The 22,502-nt window shown below is 58.7% G+C and overlaps 1 protein-coding gene across 6 annotated transcripts in view; it reads left to right on the forward strand.

The window, feature by feature from the left end:
• PER2 (period circadian regulator 2) overlaps window positions 1-22,502 on the forward strand; it is a 39,804-nt gene that overhangs the window by 9,878 nt on the left and 7,424 nt on the right. For 5 of the 6 annotated variants that reach the window (XM_058699550.1, XM_058699557.1, XM_058699532.1 and 2 more), the window contains exons 4-19: window positions 720-874; window positions 3,708-3,829; window positions 4,599-4,800; window positions 6,971-7,022; window positions 8,175-8,317; window positions 9,939-10,017; window positions 12,347-12,453; window positions 13,005-13,158; window positions 13,436-13,544; window positions 14,322-14,447; window positions 14,872-14,959; window positions 16,481-16,640; window positions 16,729-16,853; window positions 17,677-17,841; window positions 18,961-19,200; window positions 21,088-21,899. In XM_058699550.1, the coding sequence (XP_058555533.1) occupies window positions 720-874; window positions 3,708-3,829; window positions 4,599-4,800; window positions 6,971-7,022; window positions 8,175-8,317; window positions 9,939-10,017; window positions 12,347-12,453; window positions 13,005-13,158; window positions 13,436-13,544; window positions 14,322-14,447; window positions 14,872-14,959; window positions 16,481-16,640; window positions 16,729-16,853; window positions 17,677-17,841; window positions 18,961-19,200; window positions 21,088-21,899 (2,839 nt within the window). The remainder of the gene's footprint in view (window positions 1-719; window positions 875-3,707; window positions 3,830-4,598; window positions 4,801-6,970; window positions 7,023-8,174; window positions 8,318-9,938; window positions 10,018-12,346; window positions 12,454-13,004; window positions 13,159-13,435; window positions 13,545-14,321; window positions 14,448-14,871; window positions 14,960-16,480; window positions 16,641-16,728; window positions 16,854-17,676; window positions 17,842-18,960; window positions 19,201-21,087; window positions 21,900-22,502) is intronic. The other variant, XM_058699541.1, reaches the window with a different exon arrangement.

Genomic DNA, 22,502 nt, shown 5'->3' on the forward strand with positions numbered 1-22,502 from the left:
CATATCCACAGACATTTTCGTATGACCGCTGGAGCAGACTCTGGCTCTTAAACCCGGGTGTGTGGGCGCCTGGCCACCTCGCCCTAGAAAGGACCTGGTTTCTAACCTTCTTTCTGCAGCACCCTCTGCCCTTACCAGGAGGTGCCCCCCTGTTCTGACTTCCTCCTCTCTCTGTATCCTTAAGTTTAGATGTCCTTCTTAGAACTTTCCTCTCTGAGGACTTCTCGTGTTCCTCATTCACATTCCTGCCCCCCAGGAAACCAGTTTGCTGTGCTCTGTGATGGCCATCACCCGATGCTTTTCTGTCTGACACGGGTCAGGCAGGCAGGGCTCCCGAGGGGTGGCCTGCTCAGCCAGACTGCGGGTCGACCAGCAGGCCATGCTGGGCAAAGCCCGGCTGTAGCCACGGGGGAAGGAAACCCAGGTGAAGGGGCTCGTGCCGCACCCACCTGGGTCAGAGCAGTGGTCCCCAGCCGGGGCATCTCGTCCCCCTTCAGGAGATGTCTAGCAGGGTCGGGAGACAGCTCCGGTTGTCACAAGTGGCGAGGCGATTCTGGCCTCTGCTGCTGAGGCCAGGGATACTGCGATGCATCCCACAGTGCGCCACAGAGAACCACACAGACCGAAATGTCCTGGGGGCCTGGTGCGTAAATGGGACTAGAGGCGCAGGAAGGAGGAGTCAGGAAGCCAACGTGTGATGGCTTTCTTTAATGCCACAGCAGCGAGCAGTCTGCCAAAGCAGACACGCACAAGGAGCTGATAAAAACCCTGAAGGAGCTCAGGGTCCACCTCCCTGGAGACAAGAAGGCCAAAGGGAAAGCCAGCACGCTGGCGACCTTGAAGTATGCGCTGAGGAGTGTGAAGCAGGTGAAAGGTAGGTCCGGCCGTGGGCGCGTCTTTGACCCAAACTCGTAGAAATCCATTGGGTGGTGTCGACTTTCTAAAACGCAGTCCTGAAACTGCAGAAGGAAATTGTGGAAGTCTGGGAAAAGGCAATGATGGGAAACCTTAATTCTCTGGAAGTTTTCTATTGTACTTGGCATTTAGAGAGAAAAAAAAGAAAAACAGAAAAGCAGCTGATATAAGACGTGTATTTACAGCGTAAAGCTTCTGTGCTCTGGGCTGGGGTCAGGTGGTGCTCAAAAGAGCACAGCCTCCTCCAGGCTCAGGCGGGAGCTGGTGGCCCTACTGTGTGAGCAGCTCGGAGCACGAATGTGAGTTGAACTGAGGGCCGGTGGCTCCTTTGAAAAATAACAAGAGATGCTCCTCTCCTCAGTTGGTTAAGCGTCCTACTCTTGATTTCAGCTCAGGTCATGAGCTCACCATTCGTGAGATCGAGCCCCATGTCAGGCTCTGTGCTGACAGTGTGGAGCCTGCTTGGGATTTTTCTCTCTCCCTCTCTCTGTCCCTCCCCAGTGCATTCTCTCCCTCTCTCTCTCTCTCTCTCTCTCTCTCTCTCAAAAATAAATAAACTTAAAAAAAAAAAAAAAGAGATACGAGGGAGGCTTTTGCCAGATCTCACCCTCACAGGATGGTATTTTAGGGCCCCTGCTTTAGACCTTCTGGTTTGTGTAAAAATCTCCATGTGAGTCTCCGTGTGGTTGTGTCTTTCACCCAGGAAGCCAAGCAGGGAGCCTCCTTCCATCACAGGCCCCGCCCAGACTCCACTCCCGCTTGGGGGCATGTTTGGATCTGACTCTCAGGTGGCAGATTATGTAAGAGCCCTTAGGGCTGCCTGTGGTCTAGACTAAGGCTTCCACCTGAGGGTACCTGTGCCCAAGTCCTCATAGATGCAGTGCGGGAATCTGAACAAACACTGCAGTTTCCAAAACCTTTGCATGGTCCGGCTCAGACACTTGACGTTTCAATAAACTCCAAGCCCCTTAAGTAACTGCCAACAGAGTGGGGACTTCCTTCACTCACTGCGGCTGGACTTCGCACTGAGCAGGTACCCCGCCCCCATCTCCTGGGACGCAGACAACCGCAGGTGCCTCTGTCTCCGGGACGGGTAAGGGGCACACTGCCCTAAGGACACACACACGCGCGCACCAGATTTTCTAGAGAGGCAGGAACTTGACTGCTGGGTGAGCCCTTCTGCAGACATCCATCCCGAGGAGTTTGGGCTGTGACCCCTCTGTTTGGGTCACCTCGGGATGCTTTAGCTACGGGACAGTCAGAAAGGTTCGTGCAGCCTCGCCTTTTGGTCTGCTGCTGGGAATGGGGATATGAGCTTTGAGAGTTTTTTTAAATTTCCTGCAGTGCTTGAGAGAGAACAGCAGACAGCTTGGGGGAAGTATCCCTGATCTCCGAGCAGTGAACCCTCAGGCGAACCTTTCCGTTTTGCTGGGAACCCCCTACTCCTGCACTTTGAGGAATCCCTCAGCTGTTTGGGCCCCTTGTGAGCAGGAAACAGAGACAGAAGGAAAGCCAGCATCTCGTTAGGGCGGACGAGGGGGTACACGTCCCTCTACCAGGGAGCCCCAGCCCCACTCTACCCACTTGACCTTCGTGAACCTGTCACAGGCACGAGGAGGGCCCAGTGGACCCTGCACAGTGAAAATGTGGGTAAGAAGAGAAAAACCCGGGAGGTCGAGATAAAGACTCAAACAATGGCTTTGTTCTGTTATCATCAGTCACTCCCTCCAGGCAGGGCTTAGCTCACAGCACGTTTGTCACTAACGGTGATGGATACGAAGCCATACTCCAAATCATCTTCATATTTCCTGACGTTTGTGCAGCTCTTGTCAGAAGGGCGCCCTTGGTCGCCCGTGCAGTCTGGTGGAAAGGTCCGGTGCTGGGCATGGGGGGTCTGCGGTGTGTGGTATCCGCTGGCCTCCTGGGTGCCCTCGTCAGCCCCAGACCTCTCTTCAGGCTCCTGTCTAAACCTGTGTCTGTTTTGTGAGGGTTAATAGAGTAGAAACAGAAGCCATGCTCGGCCAGCCTACCCAAGGGCGCTCACAGACTGCAGGGGTAGGGGCTTCTCTGAAGGGCGGGGCTGCCGGCACCCGTCCCTGGGGGCTGCCCCCCACCCCAGAGGCCTGGGGTGGGGGTGGGGGGGCAGTACCATGATAGTTGCCCTTGAAAGCTGTATGTCCTGAGATGAGTGGATTCTGTCTGGATGGGAGCGCCAGGGCCACAAGGAACCACATACTGGGGCCACGGCCATCCTACAGAGAGACTCCCTTGTTGGGTCACGATTAAAGACCTTGTGGGCAAAGTGAGGGTTAGGGGGAACTCTCCACCCAGGTTACTTAAAATAATGTGTACTTACCATTTATTTTATTTTTTGTTATTTATCTTTTGAGCAACAGAGAGAGTGTAAGCAGGGGAGGGGCAGAGAGAGAGAGAGAGAGAGGGAGACACAGAATCTGAAGCAGGCTCCAGGCTCCAAGCCGTCAGCACAGAGCCTGATGCAGGGCTCGAACCCACGAGCCGTGAGACCGTGACCTGAGCCGATGTCGGCCGCTGCACCGACTGAGCCTCCCCGGCGCCCCGTGTGCTCACCACGTTAGAAGTTCTGTAATCGCAGGTCTTCGGGGTTTTCAGGACAAATGAAAGATTTCTGTTTGCTTTGCCTTCACATTTCTCTTTCCGTTCTCTCGGCGTCCGAGGAGGCTAGTGTGCGTAGCCCCCCTTTCCCGTGAGAACAGTCGCGTCCGGACGCGCAGAGGCGGGAGCCGTTTTCAGCCCCTTGGTCTCTCCCGCAGCCAGTGAGGAATACTACCAGCTGCTCTTGTCGGGCGAGAGCCAGGCCTGCGGCGCCAGCCTGCCCTGCTACACCGCGGAGGACATCGAGGGCGCCACTTCCGAGTTCATCGTGAAGAACGCGGTAAGCGGAGCCTCCCCCCGCCAGAAGCCGAGCCCTTGATCCGGTTAAGCCCCTGCAGGGACGACGAAAACAAGGTCAAGTGAGCGATTCAGAAGCGGGTCGTGTAGCACACTCTTGCGGGTTTCTGTGAGGCTGTCCTTCTCTCACGGCGACTCCGCCCCATGCCTTGTGCGTGTAAGAGCGAGCCCCACCTTGACCGAGCAGTGACCAGGTGATCTTAGGCTCACTTTGGGGCACCTGGGATTTGAACTCAGTTCCCGAGACTCCAACGCTCATGCGTTTTTAAGCAGCCTGTTAGGGTGGGGGCACCCTTGGGGGTCTGGGGGAAGGGGAACGAGTGCTCCCTTCCCTGCACCCCTACTTCTCAGTCAGAGAGCAGGCTTAAGGGCAGGTGGGGACCCAGACATACTGGAATCGTGGCAGAACTGGCCTGGAGAGTGGGGCTCCCCAGTCCTTCCCGCGTCCTTCCTCCAGTGTCCCCACTGCAGCTGAACGCCCCCCCCCCCCCCAGAGCTCCCCGGGCCAGGGCTCAGGCTAGCCGGCGGGGAGGGAGCCCAGGGCAGGAGCCTCTGGGGCTCCCCGGGAGAGAGATGGGCTGGCAGGGGAGAGGCCCAGGGGAGAGAGATAGGGGTAGAGGCGAGGAGAGTTCTGGCCAGGGCTGAGGAGGGGGACCAGACGCCTCCCCTGAGCCCCCAGTCTGTGGCCCCGGGGAGGGGCGGCCCATCCGGACCCCATCTGCTGTCCCCACTGAGCCCCTTCTTCCTTCCAGGGTATGTTTGCTGCAGCGGTGTCCCTGGTCACCGGGAAAATCCTGTACGTCTCCGACCAAGTTGCCTCCATCTTTCACTGTAAAAGAGACGTCTTCCCCGGCGCCAGGTTCGTGGAGTTCCTGGCGCCCCACGACGTCAGCGTGTTCCACGCGTCCACCACGCCTTACAAGCTCCCGCTCTGGGGCGTCTGCAGCGGAGCAGGTGAGGGCCCCGGGGGGTGGCTGAGCGGTGGCCACCTGGCCTCGTGTGCCAGCGGCACGGGGGTCGTGGGGCTCTGGGGCACGTGCCACATCTCACCTCTGCCAGAAACCGGCAGCACGCCCCTGCCCGACAGCTGTCAAGGCCAAAGACAGAAAGCTGCTCACTCAGGATAAACTTAGAAAAGTAGTCTTTTCATGAATTTCAGAGAGGGAAAGCTGTTTGAGAAGACTCTAAGAAACATTAGGCATTTTAGAAACGAAGACAGAGCATGAACGGGGGAGGGGCAGAGAGAGAGGGAGACACAGAATCGGAAACAGGCTCCGAGCCATCAGCCCAGAGCCTGACGCGGGGCTCGAACTCACGGACCGCGAGATCGTGACCTGGTTGAAGTCGGACGCTTAACCGACTGCGCCACCCAGGCGCCCGAAACATTAGGCATTTTAGAAACGAAGTCGTTCTGAGAAGCTGGGGTCTTGGCGTGAACCCGCAGAGTGCAGAGGCCGGGCCCTGCGTCCTGCGGGCGCCATGGCAGTCAGCCGCAGTGATGTCGCAGTGACGGGCAGGCGCTCCTCCCCTCGGCCAGGGGCGGCTTCGTGCTGGCTGTCTGCGACGTCCTCCTGGGCTCAAACCGCGAGCTCTCCAGGCTGGTCAGGCTCCAGTCTGCACAGTGGCCAGACGAGTCTCAGCAGAGACGTGGCACCGGGTCCTGGCAGAAGGTGCCAGACAGGGGAGGGGCCCAACCAGCTCAGGCCTTCCCTGAAGCCTCTCCACACTTCCAGGGACCAGGGAGGCCAGCAGAAGCCCCCCTTTTGCCATGTAAGTCCTCCACCATCTGTCTACCTGTCCCCTGTGGGGCTCTGGTCTCTCGGAGCTGAAGTTGAACCAAAGGGCAGAAACACTAAGGAACCGGGAGGGACGGGACACAGTGGGACTCAGTGTGACTGTGGGGGTCATCAGATAGGCGTGATCTCAGTCGTGATCTTGGCTGGAGCCTGCCTGGGGCTGCATCGCCCAGAACCGGCTCCCGTTTCGCCCTTGGCTCGGGGGTCAGCATCTCTGCTCATATCACATGCTCCTCAGCCCCACTGACACCGTCTCCTGGATCGCGGGCCCCTGTCCCCATCTGCTCCCTCCTCCTCCTGCTTCCGGTCTGCCGGCCGGGCCACCACCCCACCCACCACAGCTGCACGGCGGAACCTTCCCTACAGCAGACAAGCCAAGCCGGGAGTTGGCCATAGGGTTGACTCGTGAAAGGAGACACTCACTTTTGGTTTCAGATATAGAGCCGCCTGCCTTCTCCCGGAAATCCCACCAAGGACTGTCCAGTCAGGTCACTAAAGCTTGCAGGGCGTGTCATGAGGACCCGTAGGTCACTGCGTGGAAGGGACATCGCTCTGCCCGTGGTTTACGGCATGAACAGGCGGGCACCGTCTCCCTAGGATGGTTGCCCCTGAATTTTTGTCTGAATAAAAAAGAAGGACCAGGTGACTTCTCCGAGGCCTTTCCAGGCCGTAACTCTATGCTGTTTTCCCTCGTTAGGGATTTCCTACTTTTCCTCTTTCTTTCGAGTAGACGAAACTTTACGTGAAAGATCAGCGTCTGAGATTTCTTCTTAAAAAATTCCTTAATCGTGGAAACGCCATTCCCTCATCTCTGATGACGCCGCCTGAATGACCCCGTGTTGCTCAGCGTTTCAGATTTTGAAGAAGGTTAATATTTTAGCAGAAGGACTGACGTGAGCTTGGGTAGGGCCTTCTATTGGAACCGAATATCCCCCCAAACATGTAGGTGGAGGGCCTACATGTTTAGGCCTTACACACACACGTTCGGCCCATCAGTCAGTCGGTTTCCCCGAGTTAAATGGCTTGTTAGTTGGCGTGTTTGTGTCAGCTTCGGAACCGTTTCAAAATGGTAAAGTTCTGGCGGCCGACTTTTAGCCCCTCCTGATCCCGGTACGTGCGACACTCACAAAGCACGTTTCAGTCGGAAGTGTGATGAATGGCCTCTGAGGGCTCCGCTTTGTGCCTGTGTAAACATGCATTCGCACCTGACGATTCCCCCGCCTCTCGGTGGCTTGGGAGAAGCCAAGAGTGCCAGCCCGTGTGTCCTGTCGTGCGATGGGATGAGATCGGATGGGATTGGATGTGTGACTCGGGGCTCTTTCTTTCAGATGCGTTTACTCAAGACTGCATGGAGGAGAAGTCTTTCTTCTGCCGAGTCAGGTAAGCCCGTGCCTGGGTGTCCCAAGCTGGGCACGGTGCCAACACTTCCCCCCCGAGCCCCGCTTGTGAGGCTGAGGAGGTGTGGGAGTGGCCCCCACCGGCTCCCGCTGTGCCGTGACCCCACCCTGCGCCCCTCGCCCCTCGGCACTTCTTCAGGGTAGAGGCTTATGCGGGCACCCTGCCATGCAGTGCGCATATTCCTGAAAAGTCTGTGTGAAAACTGCATTTCACATGTGTACAGGGAGGGGGCGTCTGGGGGGCTCAGTCGTTTGAGCGTCTGACTTCGGCTCAGGTCAAGATCTCGTGGTTCGTGGTTCGAGCCCCACGTCGGTCTCTGTGCTGACAGCTCGGGGCCTGGAGCCTGCTTCGGATTCTGTGTCTCCCTCTCTCTCTGCCCCTCTCCTGCTTGCACTCTGTCTCTCTCTGTTGATAATAATATTAAAACAATTTTTTAAATAAAAACAATGTGCATGGGGAGTTAAGGCAGCATGGTCAGCAGTGGGGTGATTGGACCCTTCCTCATGGAGAACATCAACCCGAGGAGCCTGGACTTGGTGTCCGTCACCTGGGAAAGCGGCCCGGGCCCTTAACCAGGAAGGCACGTACCCCAGGGCCCAAGAGGACCCCGAAAGCACATGCAGCCTGTACCTCAAGTGTGTATTTTTTCCAGAAAGAGCCCCCAGAGCTTCCCCAACAGGCTTTTGGCCTGAAACAAGGTGACTGGTTGAGCATCCAGCCGCAGTGTCAGGAGTGACCCCCTGGCCAGGCTCTGGTACCTTGGGCAGTTGGGGCTGGGGCCTCAGTAGTGAAGCAACATCTTCTCCCCCAGTGAAAATGTGACCCCCTGTAGAGAACGGCTCCTGGAGGAGCTCCCACTGCCCAGGGCTGTTCACTCTTCGCTGTGCCCTTTAATGTCGCTGACACCCGAGGGGGCGGGGCAGAGGCCCAGAACCAGACCCCGACCCCCCGGGCGGCACCTCCAGCTTGGCCCTGGTCCCCAAGAGGGGAGCCTGCCTCCGCCTCCCGGGCTTCGGGACAGCCAATGCAGGGATGCTCTCGGAGCAGCCACTGCGGGGAGAGGTGGCTGGCAGTAAGCAGGACGGGATTCCTTCTGTCCTCGAGCCACATCGCTGACCCTGCCGTCCTCCACAGTGTCGGGAAGAGCCACGAGAACGAGATCCGTTACCACCCATTTCGCATGACGCCTTACCTGGTCAAGGTGCGGGACCCGCAGGGCACCGAGGGCCAGCTGTGCTGCGTGCTGCTGGCGGAGAGAATGCACTCGGGCTACGAAGGTAAGAGCCCGGCCCAGGCGGGGGCACAGGCTCCGTGTGGTGCCTCAGTTAGTCCCGTGGCTCACCCCTAACGTCAGTAAGGCCGACTGCCAGCCCTGGCCTCTCCCCCCACCTTGCACAGTGTCCGTCTCCCTCTGGTTGCACGCCCACCTTTGTCCCCTGGGCCCCCCGGTGGCCCCTGCCATACCGCCTCCCCCTGTCCATCAGAGGGTCTGGGTGCCGGCATCTCGCACCTGTGACCAGGCTGTCGCTGTGTCCAGAGCGCCCTGCCCCTTCCCCAGCCACTGCCTTCCATCCATACAGTGAGGGTGGCCCTGCCGGGTCCCCAGGTCCCTCCCATCCTCATGCACCTCCCACCTCGGAAGCGCAGGGACAGCACTGCCTGCTCAGGACCCCACACCATCTGCCCGCTCGGGAAATGAGGCTGTGGCTCGTCCTCCCTTCTACTGCATTCCCCGCCTTCCCGACGTGCAGCCTGGCGGCCTGGCTCCCGCCGTTCGCTCTGGGTCTTTCCTCCCTCCCTCTGCCTGTAGAAAACCACAGTACAGCAGGCTTATCCCACCAGGTGCCCGTTCCTGGTCCTGCTGGCTTCTCAGACCACCTTCTCCCCGCAAAAACCCCAAATCTGGGCTTTCCCTTGAAGCCCAAAGGCCCCCAGGCACTTGGCCACCCCGATTCTGTCCTCCTGGTGATTCCACCTCCTGAACTGTGGTATGACACGGTCCTCGTGTGACCCGCTGCAGGACCGGGCCGGGAGCCCAAGGTCCTCGCCCCAGCAGCTCCGCAAGCCACGTGACCAGAATTCCCAGAAAGCAGGCACAGGTTCAGTGTGCAACTACTGAACCACAGGGATCCAGTTTGGTCCACGTTTCGTTGTGTTTACAATCTTGTCTCAGTGGTTAATGATGCCAGTTTTTAAAAAGGCATTTATTTCTTAAAAGCGATAGAGATGTTTTAGGTATGTGGCCCTTTCTCAGATGTTTGAGGGGCTCCTCCATATGGAATATTCTCTTCCAAATATTCGAGAAGGACTGAGAGGGGTTACCTGGGTTTCACCGAGTTGTTCATCCCAACAGGACTCTGCTTCACGAATGGAAAGCTTTGGAATTTTGAATGTTTTGTCCATGAATTTGGTAGCTGAGGGAGATTCCGGATATGCGATTTCCTTTGTGCAAGTTACTCTATCTTCTTTGCCCGCCCTAGAAACTGTAAAGTCCCCGTTACAGTGACATTTGCTGAGAATGTTGAATCTAAGCACTTAACTCATTTTTTTTTTAAACAATTTGTTGAGCTCACCCTCGTTGGATCTGAAAATCACGGATATGGCCTTCTGGCACGATTTTGCCGAGAGAAGCCTACGCGACAGCACGTGCTTCTGTTAGTGTGGCGGCCCTTGGCCTTCTAGACTGAACCTGCCCACAGAGGAGTTGAGGCTGGCTGGCGGTCATCTAGCGTAGGGTCTGCTCTGCTCCCTATGTGACAGGCTGTGGTTCAGAGTCCCCTTAATTCCTTCCTCCGCCACACATCCTGTGAATCGACACGGCGTTTTCCGGTAGCTATAATGTAACTGCACTAAGTGCGTATTAGAATCAGAAACTTGTGTAAAATTCTCTTCTTTCAGCCCCTCGAATTCCTCCTGAAAAGAGAATTTTTACGACCACGCATACACCAAATTGCTTGTTCCAGGATGTGGACGAAAGGTAAGCCGCCTGGCACGGTGCCCTTTGCATGTCTTGGAATCACTGTCGCGCCCTTCGTGTCGGCAGACTCGACCACGTGATGTTTAGCGTTTCGTCATTATCTTGGTGGTTACTTAATAGCAGCTCAACACAGCCCAGTCAATTTTTATGTTTTGGGCATGAACGCTATGCAGCTAAAGTTAAGGCTGCATGTTGGTTTGAGAAGGTAATCCGCAAAGATGTTGAACTGTAGGCAATGAAACGATTGTGGAATTGCACTAACAACCTCCCGAGATAGGAACGTTGTGTAAATGGAGCATTCTGGGGAGCTGATCATCGTTCTAATGGAGTCTATCTTTATTATCCTATTTAAACTCATTTCGAAATCGCACACGACTAAAGCACGGCATGGCCAGGGACGGCGTGCTCGGGTTAGGATTGGAGCCGCCTTTGGCAGGATCCCAGCAGAAATGTGTCCACCAGCGTGTGTGTCACAGCCTGCTCCCCACGGGTGGGGGGGGGGGTCACCTCCGTTCCTGCCCGGAGCTTCGCTCCGTGTCCCACTCAAGGTGCTGTGGCCGGAACAAATGGTGCTTATGGGAGTCGGGAGCCCTGCCCTTCTCAGAGGGTTCTGGGTTGGCTGACTTGGGGCCAAAGCCCATGGAGCGCCTCCCCCCGGCCCCTCCTGCACAAAGACAGAAGATCCTGCTGGCTGCTGGCAGTGATGGGGAAGAGCCCCCCTCGGAAGACCCACAGGAAGTGGACCCAGAAGCACCAGAAGCACTCCGGGCTTTCTCAGTCAGCCCAGGCAACCTCCACAGATGCTGTCGAGGATCAAGCCCACCCCGCTGCCTGCGCCTGACCTGGAGACACCAGGTACCTGCCCTGGACGCAGAGCCTCCGGGGAAAGAGTTGCTCTCAGGCAGCCAGGGAACCGTTAGCCTTCAGCTCTGGGCGGCTCAGGGCTGCTCTGCTCGCCCCCTGTGGCAGAATCACCAGAGACACAAGGCTTCAAGGCGCAGGTTCCTGGGCCCCACCCAGCCCCATCCAACAGGGTCTCGGCGTGGGGGCCGTGGGAGCTGCGTTCACAAAGCAGCCCCAGGATAATTTTTATTCTTCCAGGAGTCTGAGAACACCTGCCTGCAAACCAGCACAGCTGTCACTCGTGTGCAGGTGTTGTGAGCAGGTGCACAGGGCCTTCCTCAGCAGAGCCCTGCGGGCGGCCCAGCCCACAGAGCACAGGACACCTGGGCGGTGGCCCGGGCTCCTCCCCACCCTCTCCCGCCTTCCTCCCCCTTCTCCTCCTCCCCTTCTTTCTTCTCCCTCTCTCCCTCTTATTCCTCCTCCTCTTCCCCTTCCTCCTCCTCCTCCTCTCCCCTGGCCAAACCTTGACCGGGAAGGGCACCAGGAACATACTGTACATCCTATCAAATGAAAACATGAAGCCTGGAGAGTGTGTGTCAGACCAGGAGGAGAAGATCGAATCCTAACGCGGGACCCACGAGAAAGCTCCATTCGAGGGGAACAGGCAGGCGTGGCTCTAATGGCTTGGAGAAGGCCCTTTCGCGTGAGGACATCCGCTCAGAAGAGGTTGGGGAAACATCAGTTCGATGCGAGAAGGCTGGTCTCCAGGGTGGGGAGGCTGAACTGCGGCTCAGAAGAGGGAACAGTGGCTGCGTGGGCAGAGAATGCTGGCCGTGGGGGCAGAACGGGCACCGAGACGGTCACCCCAAAACCTCGTCCTAAAAGCTGCAGGAGGAAGCCCGGTGGCACAGAGCGAAGGCCCCCCCCGCCTGTGTGGCACCTTCTCAGGACCAGACACGGCGGCCGAAGTAACGGAAGCACAGCATCCTGAGCTGGAAAAGAGCCAAACAGGGTTTTCCGGCGTGCAGGCAAAACTTGTTTAAAAGAAGCCATGCCCAGCCCCATCCGGCCAAACTTACAAATGACACGAAGAAAGAAAAGACCTTAAAAGACAAGAAGCAAGAACGTTATCGTGATCTACTCTTTCAGGAGCGAAGACGCCGCCCCGTGCTGGGGCACTTGGCCTGTATGCGTTGGGCCTCCTAGGGCCTAGCTCCCCGTCACAGACCTGTGGGGATGTTGTCATCTTTTGTTTGCCAATTAACTGAAAGACTGTTCTCTGTGAGCCCAGTTCCCCAGCTTTGCTCTCTGGGGAATTTGGAGTCTGTCCCTTCCCTGCCCCCCAGGAGGAGGATGGTCCTTAGAGATGAACTAGGGCCCCCCCTTCGAGGCTGTGTTCCAGACCGCGTCCCGAAGCGCAGCCATGAGGCTGGGGCTGGGGAAGGGGGGCTGCACAGGGACCCCCGTGTGTGTGCTTGCTTTGCAGGGCGGTCCCCCTCCTGGGCTACCTACCTCAGGACCTGATCGAGACCCCCTTGCTCGTGCGGCTTCACCCCAGCGACCGGCCTTTGATGCTTACCATCCACAAAAAGAGTAGGTCCCCTTTTCACAGTAAATCCTGCCGTCAGCACCCAGCCTAGATGGGTCAGGCCGGCCGCCAGCGTGTGTGACGGATGCCCTGGCCGTGCCCGAGCCCTAGTCCCGTGGGTCAGGAGCGCTCATCTCTCGTGGGGCCTCTGTGGCCCACAGCCTGAACCGTGGCCATCCTGCCTTTACGGTTGGCTTCCCTGGCGGGTGGGGGGAGGGGTGCGGGTTCAGCTGTGGCGACACCGGTGCTGACCAGGCCAGGGGAGTGGATGACACGGGTCCCCACTGAGCCCAGGCCTCACAGACACGGGGGACGCTGAGCGCCCCCCTGGGGGCCGGTCAAGGCTACAGACACGTGTGCCGAAATGCGTGGTGGCGCTTTCGGCAACGGTCCGTTGTTGCAGTTTAAAGCGGGGCGGGGCGCCGACAGCGGTAGCGTTGGGGAGGTTGGCATCTCTCAAGTTTCGAGGTGACTCCAGAACGGAGCGCCTCTCCCTCCCCTCTTCCCGAGAGCGCCAGCCTCTCGTCCTCACACCCGCACCCTTCCCCTCCCCCAGTCGTGCAGTCTGGCGGACAGCCCTTCGACTCTTCTCCCATCCGGTTCCGCGCCCGGAACGGCGAATACGTCACCCTGGACACCAGCTGGTCCAGCTTCATCAACCCGTGGAGCAGAAAAATCTCCTTCATCATCGGGAGACACAGAGTCAGGGTGTGAGTGCTCTCAGTGCACGGCGCGGCCCGGGGACCCTGGCTCCCCCACCAGCACACCGCGTGGGGCGGGACTGGGTGACCAGGACCCAAGTCACCTTCTGCCACACGCCTTGCTCCTGGGGCGGGGGGGTAGGGGGACACCTCACGCAGGCAGAGCAGCGAGTGGAAAGGAGGAGGTCGTGAGTGGGCAGGTGGCAGCCCACGGGTCTGCAGGGGGGAGGCAAGCCTGGCAGGGGTGTGCGGCATGGGGCCCAACTAACAGATTCACGCGGCACAGGGGCCCTTTGAACGAAGACGTGTTCTCGGCTCCGTCGTGTGTGGAAGAGAAGGGCCTCCACCCCAGCGATCAGGAGCTCACGGAGCAGATACACCGGCTGCTGCTACAGGTGGGTGCATTGCCTGCGCGCCCTCCTGTCCCCCTGTGGAAGTGGCCCAGGGCTGCTCGGAGACCCGGGGTGCCCCTCCCTCCCTCCCTCTCGGGCTCGTCTCCCCGCATCCGGCTCCCCCCTGCGCCCCGGTGCCCCTGGTCTGGGCCCCGGACAGTTGGGCACACCTGCCGTTTGCACCGTTGGGGGCAGCCCCAGCCGTACATGTTGGGGCGTCTGTGCCTGAACGGCAGCCCGGGGCGAGCCACTGAAGGATGGCACCCAGCCCCCGAGTCCGCCCGCAGGCCCTGGTGCTAGCCCACGCATGGCCCCCCACCGGTGCACCGGGTGAGAGCGGGTCACCTGCTGGGCCCCGGGGGACCAGAGAATGCCTTCTCCGTGTTCTGGGGACAGACGCAGCACTCGAGAAAACTTAGCGTGGCCACCAGTCCCCCCAGCCAGGCAGCTTCTGCCTGTCCGTCTCCTCAGACCGCGGCGACACCACAGCACGCCCCTTCTTGTTCCTAAAACCCCTGGGTAGAAACCAGACTGGCCCACGAGGGAGCTGAGGGACAGGGTCGAATGGTGCCTCTTTCAGGGAGTGTGTGCGACTGGGATCGGGGGATGCATCCCGCAGCCTGACCCGGGGTTGCAGCCCAGCCCCCACCTTGTCCTTGCCCTGCTCCCCAGGGCAGGTCACAGCCTCTGCGAGACGGCCGTGTTGGGGGGCACCGAACCCGCAGTGCCAGCCATGTCCCCCAGCCACGTCCAAGGCCTTCCTGTCTGCTGTCTCCCCAGCCCGTCCCCCACAGCGGCTCCAGCGGCTACGGGAGCCTGGGTAGCAACGGGTCCCACGAGCCCCTCATGAGCCAGACGTCCTCCAGCGACAGCAACGGCCACAAGCACTCCCGCCAGAGGCGGACCGTAAGTCCCTATCCACCGTGTCCCTCCCTCTCCGGGTGGACTGACCCGCGGCAGCCCTGGAGCCCGCACAGCCCCGGCCACCTGCCCTCTGAACCTGCTCGCTCGGCGGGACTCACTGTCGAGTCTCTAAGGGGGGAAGCGTCCACGGGCTGTGGCTCAAGTCTGGGTGAAAATCCCTTCAAGCAGGCGAATCAAGCAGAAGTGAAGGCGCAACAAAACCGTAACCTGCCGGGTCCCTTGATTTGTGCTCTTGGGACCATCAGGCTCGTTTTCTCCAGCTGGGCCGCACTCTGATTTCTCGTTCAGAACTTACTTCTGCGTTGCTGGGAGTTGTCAGCTCTTCTCTGACCTCACCGTGGGGGACAGGCTGCGATGCCCGAGGGTCCCCTCGAGGGAGTGACGCGTTCTTGTGTTTTTCCTCAAGGAAATTTGTAAAAATGCTAACGGCAGGGTCAAAAGCAAAAGTCCTTATCCTGGTGACTCTGGAGAACAAAAGGAAAAACGTGCTACAGGTAGACCGTTTTTCTCTGTTTCCTTCGTAAAACCTTTTTTTTTTTTAATGTTTATTTTATTTTTGAGAGAGGGAGAGAGACAGAGCGTGAGCAGAGGGCAGGGGTGCAGAGAGAGAGGGAGACACAGAATCCGAAGCGGGCTCCAGGCTCCGAGCTGTCAGCACGGAGCCCGACGCGGGGCTCGAACCCACGAGCTGTGAGATCATGACCTGAGCCGCATTCACACGCTTAAACTGAGCCACCCAGGTGCCTCTCCCTGGCAAAACTCTAAGTGCGGGAGGCGGAAAGAGGAACCTGGTTTAATGTTAACTCCAGGTGGCAGGGATTTACCCTTCCAGCGTGCTGCCTCCCCTCCCCATTGGGCAGCCCCGCTCGGTGACGTGCCGCCAGCGTGGGCCTTCGCTCATTCAGTTTCGCCGACCCCGGCTGTTGTGTGGTCACCTGGCTCCCCGCAGGCCTGTTGGGATGTGGCCAAGGCGTGCGTTTCTGCCCCGTCGCCCCGTTCTAGCTCTGCGTACTGGCCGTGGGGTCGGCGCTTCCAACGACGTGAGCAGGTGACCTCGCCCCCCTCGGGCTGCCCGGCCAGCCCACAGCGCTCACACCCGTGAACGCGGTGTCTGAAGTGGACAGCGCCAGCTTTGCTCAAAGGCCTCCCTCTCACGGGGAGCCAGTGGCCCAGGGAGCTGCCCACGCGCCGCCTGAGCCCGCCCCACCAGGTTGTGTCCCCGTGCCCTAGTGCCTGGGCTCATGCTGTTCCTCTGCACGTACGTGCACACGCACACACATGCACCGCAGTCCTCTCCCCGTCGTGGGTTCTTGCTCTTCCCTTGCACTCAGGGCTCGCCTCCTCCAGGAAGCCTCCCTGGGCTGCCCACACCTGGTCTTCGCCAGGATTTTTGGCTTTGGGGACGTGTGGGTGTGCACTTTGCCCCCAGTGGACAGACTGCATGCTGCGGTCTGTGCTGGGTGTCAGGGACACAACAGAGGACAGGGCGTGGCTCTGCCCGTGAGGGCCCTTAGGGGAACGCGGTTTGGTGCGCGTGGTGAGGGCGAGAAACGTCCACAGCAAGCCGCACTGGAGACCATTATGACTGTTATCACCCACTGGGTCATATTTGGAAGGACTGACCCTCCCAGAGACAGGGAATAATATTGAGCAACTAAAAAGCGTCTGCAATCTAATTGGCCCTAGAAGCTTCAGGAGTTTAAGTAAGAACTGGCCTTCCCCACTGCTGAGTCCCTGACCCTGGGGATAGCCCGGGCCGAGGGCCGCCAAGCCCCAGAGAGAAGCAGGCCTTGGCCCTGGTGACAGCTCCCTCTAGGTTCCCTCTGTGGGTGGCACAGTGACACTTGCCCCCACAGAGCTGCCTGAATACCTGGCTGTCCCTGGATTCCTGTGTCTGTGGATCATATTCTGAGCCCCGAGCCTCATCTGTAGGCAGAATTAAGAGACTTTGTAAACATACAGAATACCGTTTGGGGGAAGCAGGTATTAACTGAGCTATCTGGTCCTTCTTTCAGAGACACAGAGTAGTTCCTGTGCTCAGATGAAAGCTGTCCCCGTGGAAAAGGACAGCTCGGGCGCCAGCCTGCCCCCGGGCGGCTTCCCCGAGGAGCTGGGTGGCAAGAGCCCGCCCGCTGGCTCCTACCAGCAGATCAGCTGCCTGGACGGCGTCATCAGGTGCGGCCCCTTTCGGCCCCCGCCTCTGTCGTTCGTGCGCTCTGGGGGCTCCCGTGTCACATGAAGCCCTTCCCGGCCCCCCGTGCAGGTACCTGGAGAGCTGCAGTGAGGCCGCTACCCTCAAGAGGAAGTGTGAGTTCCCAGCGAACGTGGCGACGCAGAAGGCCGGCGATAAGCGGAAGGCGGTGGCCGGTCTCGGGCCGCATGGCACAGGTGTCTTGCCCGTTCGAGCTGCGGGGGGTGTGGTAACTTGGATGCCCGCTGTGGGATCAGGTGTCCCGGAAGGCCTGGAGCCCCCCTCCCTCCCAGGGCAAGTCCGAGGGCTTCAAGGACACAGTCTGTGGGTGGAGGCTGTTTCTTCAGTAGCCAAAGTAGCTCCAAAGTTAGCAGCCGTCTCACAAGCTAGACGTAAAGGTGATCTGGGACTTCGAGACGAGGGTCCTGTCGGGGCTGCTGGAGCGGGAGGACCGGGGGCACGTCACACGGTCGTTCTTGGGCAACATGGTGTCTCAGCAGAGCACCGGCCTCTGAACGTTGCTGCAGCCCTACAAGCCAGGTTAAGTCCCAGGCCCCTCAGACCCTGTGAGTGTCGCCGGTGGTCATTCCGAGAGCCAGAAACCGGGTGTCCCGTTGCTGAAAGAGCACGAGCTGGGCAGTCACACTGTGAGGGACTGTCTGTGCCCGGGCTGCGGGCAGAGCGCTCAGCAGAGGGCGGGCCCCTGGCTGCCTGTGCGGCCTCTCTCTCGGCCCGTGGAGGGGGTCTGGGCAGAGGCCCCTGACCCAGAGGACCTGCGGCTGCCCGGCCGCCCGCCCCCTTTTAGAGGACTCGGGACGGGAGAGGTGTGATTCTGCCCACTTCAGAATTTCCTCTTCTCGCCCCTGGAATAAATACCTGCCGACAGGCCGTCACCTGCCGGGTGTGTGCGGACCAAGTGGGCCCGTGGGTGTGGGTGCATCACACAGACAGTGCTGGTTCTTATCTGAACGGTCTGCTTTTCTTGCACGTTTGTGTCTGTGTCCTTTCTGCCTCACAAAGAGACGGCCTCGCCCTCCGAGGTGAACAGCCACGCGGAGGTCGGCGCGCACTTAACCTCGCTGACGCTGCCCGGCAAGGCGGAGAGCGTGGTGTCCCTCGGCAGCCAGTGCAGCTACAGCAGCACCATCGTCCACGTGGGCGACAAGAAGCCACAGCCGGAGCTAGGTATGCTTCTTGGTTCTCGGACTTTAACGGTAAAAATTGGGTTTTTTTCATTAAAAAAGTTTTAATTATTTTTTTTAACGTTTATTCTGAGAGAGTGAGTGTGAGCAGGGGAGGGGCAGAGAGAGAGAGAGAGAGAGAGAGAGAGAGAATCCTAAGCAGGCTTCATGCTCAGCGAGGATGGAACCTGACCACGGGCTCAATCTTAAGACCCTGGGATCATGACCCGAGCCGAAATCAAGAGCCAGACATTCAACTGGCTGAGCCGCTCAGGTGCCCCTAAAAATTTGAATTTTTGGCTGCCCTCCTAAAATTTTCTTTAAGTTTGTCCAAGTGCAAAAGAACCCTAGCACTGCCCAGGAACGGAGATCCAGGAATCCTGGAGCATGAAAAACAGGTGGGGGGTTAAGGGGCGGGGGGTGGTGCACACGGCGCCTGTCCGAGTCCCCGTTGCTCTCTGGCACCACCTGGTGGCAGGTGTCTGTTCAGGCATGAACAGGGAAGACGCTGAGGTGGTTCTCAGCCTGGGCCTGTGGGGGGCAGGGGGGAGGCAGGGGGACTGAGTAGGGATCCTCGGGTCCCCACCCCCTCCCCTGTTTGAGGACAGGAGCCAGCACAAGTCGTACAGCACTGAGTTAGCTTCTTTAGAACACCCATGAGTGAGATGAAACCCAAAATTGTTCTTTTCTGGGCAGAGAGAGACAGGAAACAGTGCAGGTAAGAGAGTCGGTGTCCAAACCCCTCTTTCCGGACGGTCAGTGGGTTCCACCTGCCCCTGTCCCGTCACGGCTGTCACGCCTGAACCAGGATAGGGGTCATGCGCTAGCTCTGTCTGTGGTGCTCTAAATGCTAGGGACTAGGAGCGTCTCCAACGTTGAGCTGAGCCCCGAGATGCCCCACGTTTCACTTTGCTTAGAAGTCTGCTCCTGGAGCCGCCCCAGGCAATGAGACTTCCATCATGGACTTGCGTCTTGCGTTGTTAGCCTTCTCAGGGCGCTAAGTGAGCTCACCGTGGATCTCAGCTTCACGAAGGATTTCTCTTCTTCAGAGATGCGGGGTGGGTTATCCATTGTTTTAGCCCCCGGGGCCCTTGCACACCAGAGGTGCCGTCTCGTGTTACAGAGCTGGTGGAAGATGCTGTGAGCGGGCCCGAGTCCCTGGATGGCCGGCCCTGCGGCCTGGGCGCGGAGAAGGACCCCCTCCGGACGCTGGGCCTCACCAAGGAAGTGCTGGCCGCCCACACCCAGAAGGAGGAGCAGAGCTTCCTGCTCAAGTTCAAGGAGATGCGGAAACTCCACGTCTTCCAGTCTCGCTGCCATTATTACTTACAAGAAAAATCCAAGGGGCAGCTGAGCGAAAGAAGTAAGTGGTGATACCTGACCTAGAGGTGGATTTCTAAAAGCTTCATATTCTTGGTGGAATGGGGTCCAGTGCTTCTTTCGAAGCGTGAAATGCCCCCAGTTTGGGACCCCCGCGTTTGTGAGATACGTGTTGGAACTTGGAGGCGATGCAGTCTCTTGCGGTAGAAACAGGTGTCCTCTCGGGTCCCCAAGGGCACAGTGCCATCGAGAGCAGTGACAGCGCCAGGCTGCCCCCGTGGAACATGGGATGGGGCCGTTGCAGGGATGCCACGTCAGACGTTCTCACTGGGTGGCTGTGAGGGGCAGGGGACCCCACCTGTCCGCAGTACTGACGGGGCATTCGGTGTCAGGCTCGTGAGTGGGGAGGAGCCCCGGCTGACATCCATTCTCCTCGGGAGACGTGCCCTCCTGGCTGGTCTGGCCTCAGGGCCGGAGGACAGCCCCTGGTTGTACAGAAAGCTGCCTTTTGGGTTGAGAGCCAGCGGCTGGTTGAAAGGCGTGGGGGGAAGTCAGATAGACAGGGCTGGACTGATCAGAGACACCACGCTTTCCCTGGGCCCCCCAGGCCAGACACAGGGATCAGAGCTAGTGGGCCCAGGAGACGTGCACCACAAGCTCCCAGCTCCCACCATCTCTAGGCAGACACACCAGGGTGAATGTATAAGAAGTAAAGTAGCTGATGCTGTCTAGAATCGTGTCTCTTCTACTCTGTTCCTTTTCTCCTTCTTCCCCAGACTCAGGGTGACTGCCAGGCCATAGAGAATCTCTGTGGAAATGAGAAGAAGGTGTCACCTCCCACTGTGGGCAGACCCACCCTGAGGGCCTGGCTTGGTGCGGAGTTCCAGCTCCCTCTTGCCCGCTTGGCCCAGTTTTTGCAGTGCACAGACTATACGGCTGTCCACAGCAGCCCTGTCTAGACCCTGATGTGCTATCCCAGGAGCCCAGTGCTTCAGCCACTAGTCCCACCAGGGGACAGATTTCCTATAGGAAGAACATCAGACAGAGTCTGAATCCCAAAACCTCTGCCCACTTACCACTTTGCCTTAGACTGGCTGGGTTGTCTTCAGCATGGAGCAAAGGTGTGGACCACACCCTGGCACAGGTGTCCCCGCATACCCGCTGCAAAAGTCCCAAATTACCCTAGGTGACACGAGAGGAGACGCTGAGGTTCCTGGGACCCATCCCAGGCGTGGCATGACACTCCGACCCAAAGTCCTGCTAGCGCACCAGTCGGGGCCCGGGGTGGGGTGGGGATGTGCCAAGGTCCTCCGGTTACCAGCACAGACCTCCCACCTTCTAAAGAAGGCATCATCTCTGCAGCACTGGTCGCCTGATAGACCTCCGCTCAGGTGCAGTCCGGGCTTTATTTGACAGGTGAAGCAGGAAATCTCTTGTTTTAAGGAACAGTAGTGATAACACTTGTAAAATTCAAAAATAAGGTTTGATGAGATCAGTGGGTCTATCCTTCAGGTTTCACAGACCAGTGTCAGGGAACAGCATAGATTCATCAGCCTTTTTACTTCTTTTGGCCCAAATAAAACCTTCTAAATACTACTTTTCATCACTATGATTTTGCAAAAGAAGGGACTTTTTAATAGCAGAAGGAAACAGGCATGTGATCTTGTAGTTAAGGGCAGTCTTAAATTGGTTGACTCTGGTTTCATGAGTATTTTGCCCTGATTATTTCACTTCACCAAGGGTTAGGGGACACCTTTACGGAGGCCCCAGTGGGCCCCAGGCTGACATTTGGAAACCCCAGACTGCTGAACTAGGAGGTGCCCTCACGTTTCTAAACTTCTACAAGTCTCCAAAAACCAACACAGAGGAGTCACATAAACACTTACATCTTAACTCTGGTGGGTTTTTTTTTTTTTTTCCATTATTTTAGCCACCCCTGGACTAAGAAATGCCTCTGGAATAGACTCATCTTGGAAAAAAAACGGGAAGAACAGAAAACTGAAGTCCAAACGGGCCAAGCCTCGAGATTCCTCCGAGAGCACCGGGTCTAGGGGGCTGGCGCCCCACCGGCCCCCACTGGTGGGCCTGAACGCCACGGCCTGGTCGCCGTCGGACACATCCCAGTCCAGCCGCCCCTCGACGCCCTTCCCTGACTCCATGCCAGCTTACTCCCTGCCGGTGTTTCCAGCCCCAGGACTCATGCCCACGCCGGGGCCGGTGGCGGCCACACCCGTGGCTCCCCATGCCAGCTTTGCGGTGCCCACCGTGCCCATGGACACTCAGCACCCGCCGTTCACTGTCCCCTTGGCCCCCGTCATGGCACTGGTGTTACCCAACTATTCCTTCCCTATGGTGACCCCCGGCCTGCCCCAGGCCTTCTTCCCAGGCCAGCCTAACTTCCTGCCCAAGATGATCCCTGCCTCGCAACCTGAGCTCCCTGGTCGGACCTCACCCCCCAAACAGCCGTGCACGTGTCCTCGGGCAGAGTGTGGGCCACCGGCATCTCGTGCAGCCACCCCAGCCTCCCTGCCGTCCGCCTCTGGGCCCACGGGCAGAGCCTCCCCTCCGCTCTTCGAATCCCGGGGCAGCTCACCTCTGCAGCTCAACCTGCTACAGCTGGAGGAGGCCCCCGAGGGCAGCGCCGTGGCCGCAACAACGGCAGGGTCTTCGGAGACCACGGGGGCAGGGCCAGACTACAAACCTGGCACGGCCTTGGACCGGCAGCCAAAGCCTTCGCCAATTGTAAGGAGCCCCCCCCCCTTCCCCCCCACCCAATGTTCCTTCTCTAAGGCAGGCGCCACACGCAGCACGGCAGGGGTGGGGCAAGCCCGTGTCCTCCCAGATGGGAGTGGTTAGACACCGTGGCTTCTGCCAAACTCTTTGTCTTGACATAAATACTCATGCTAGAAATTAACATCTTCCAGTTAAGCGACCCTATCAGAGTAGAGCGGTGGGAGCTCTTCATTGTTTGGAGATCCGAACGAAGGAGGCTGGATTGATGGACGGCACAGGCAGGGTCCGAATAGCCGCATGTGACTTCATGCCTGGCTACGAGCCGCTTGGAGATTCTAAACCAAAGTCCGATGATAAAGTACAGTCAGCCTAACTGCCAGAACGAAGGCTCGTCGCGGGGGGGGGGGGGGGGGGGGGGGGCAGGGAAGCTGGCAGCGGAGGCACCTGAGTGGACGTAGAGGCGGAGGACAGAGCTCTGGAACCAGGCGGTCGGTTCCCTTCCTCCCAAGTCCTAAGGGACGCCAGTGTGCCGTTCTTACTCGATTAATGAAATTGCAATTGTGTCTCCAAAGAACCGCTTCTGTGTTCTGAATGAGCTTAGGCGTGTGGCAG

This window comes from Neofelis nebulosa, chromosome 2 (genome assembly GCF_028018385.1).
Source record: "Neofelis nebulosa isolate mNeoNeb1 chromosome 2, mNeoNeb1.pri, whole genome shotgun sequence".
NCBI lineage: Eukaryota > Metazoa > Chordata > Mammalia > Carnivora > Felidae > Neofelis > Neofelis nebulosa.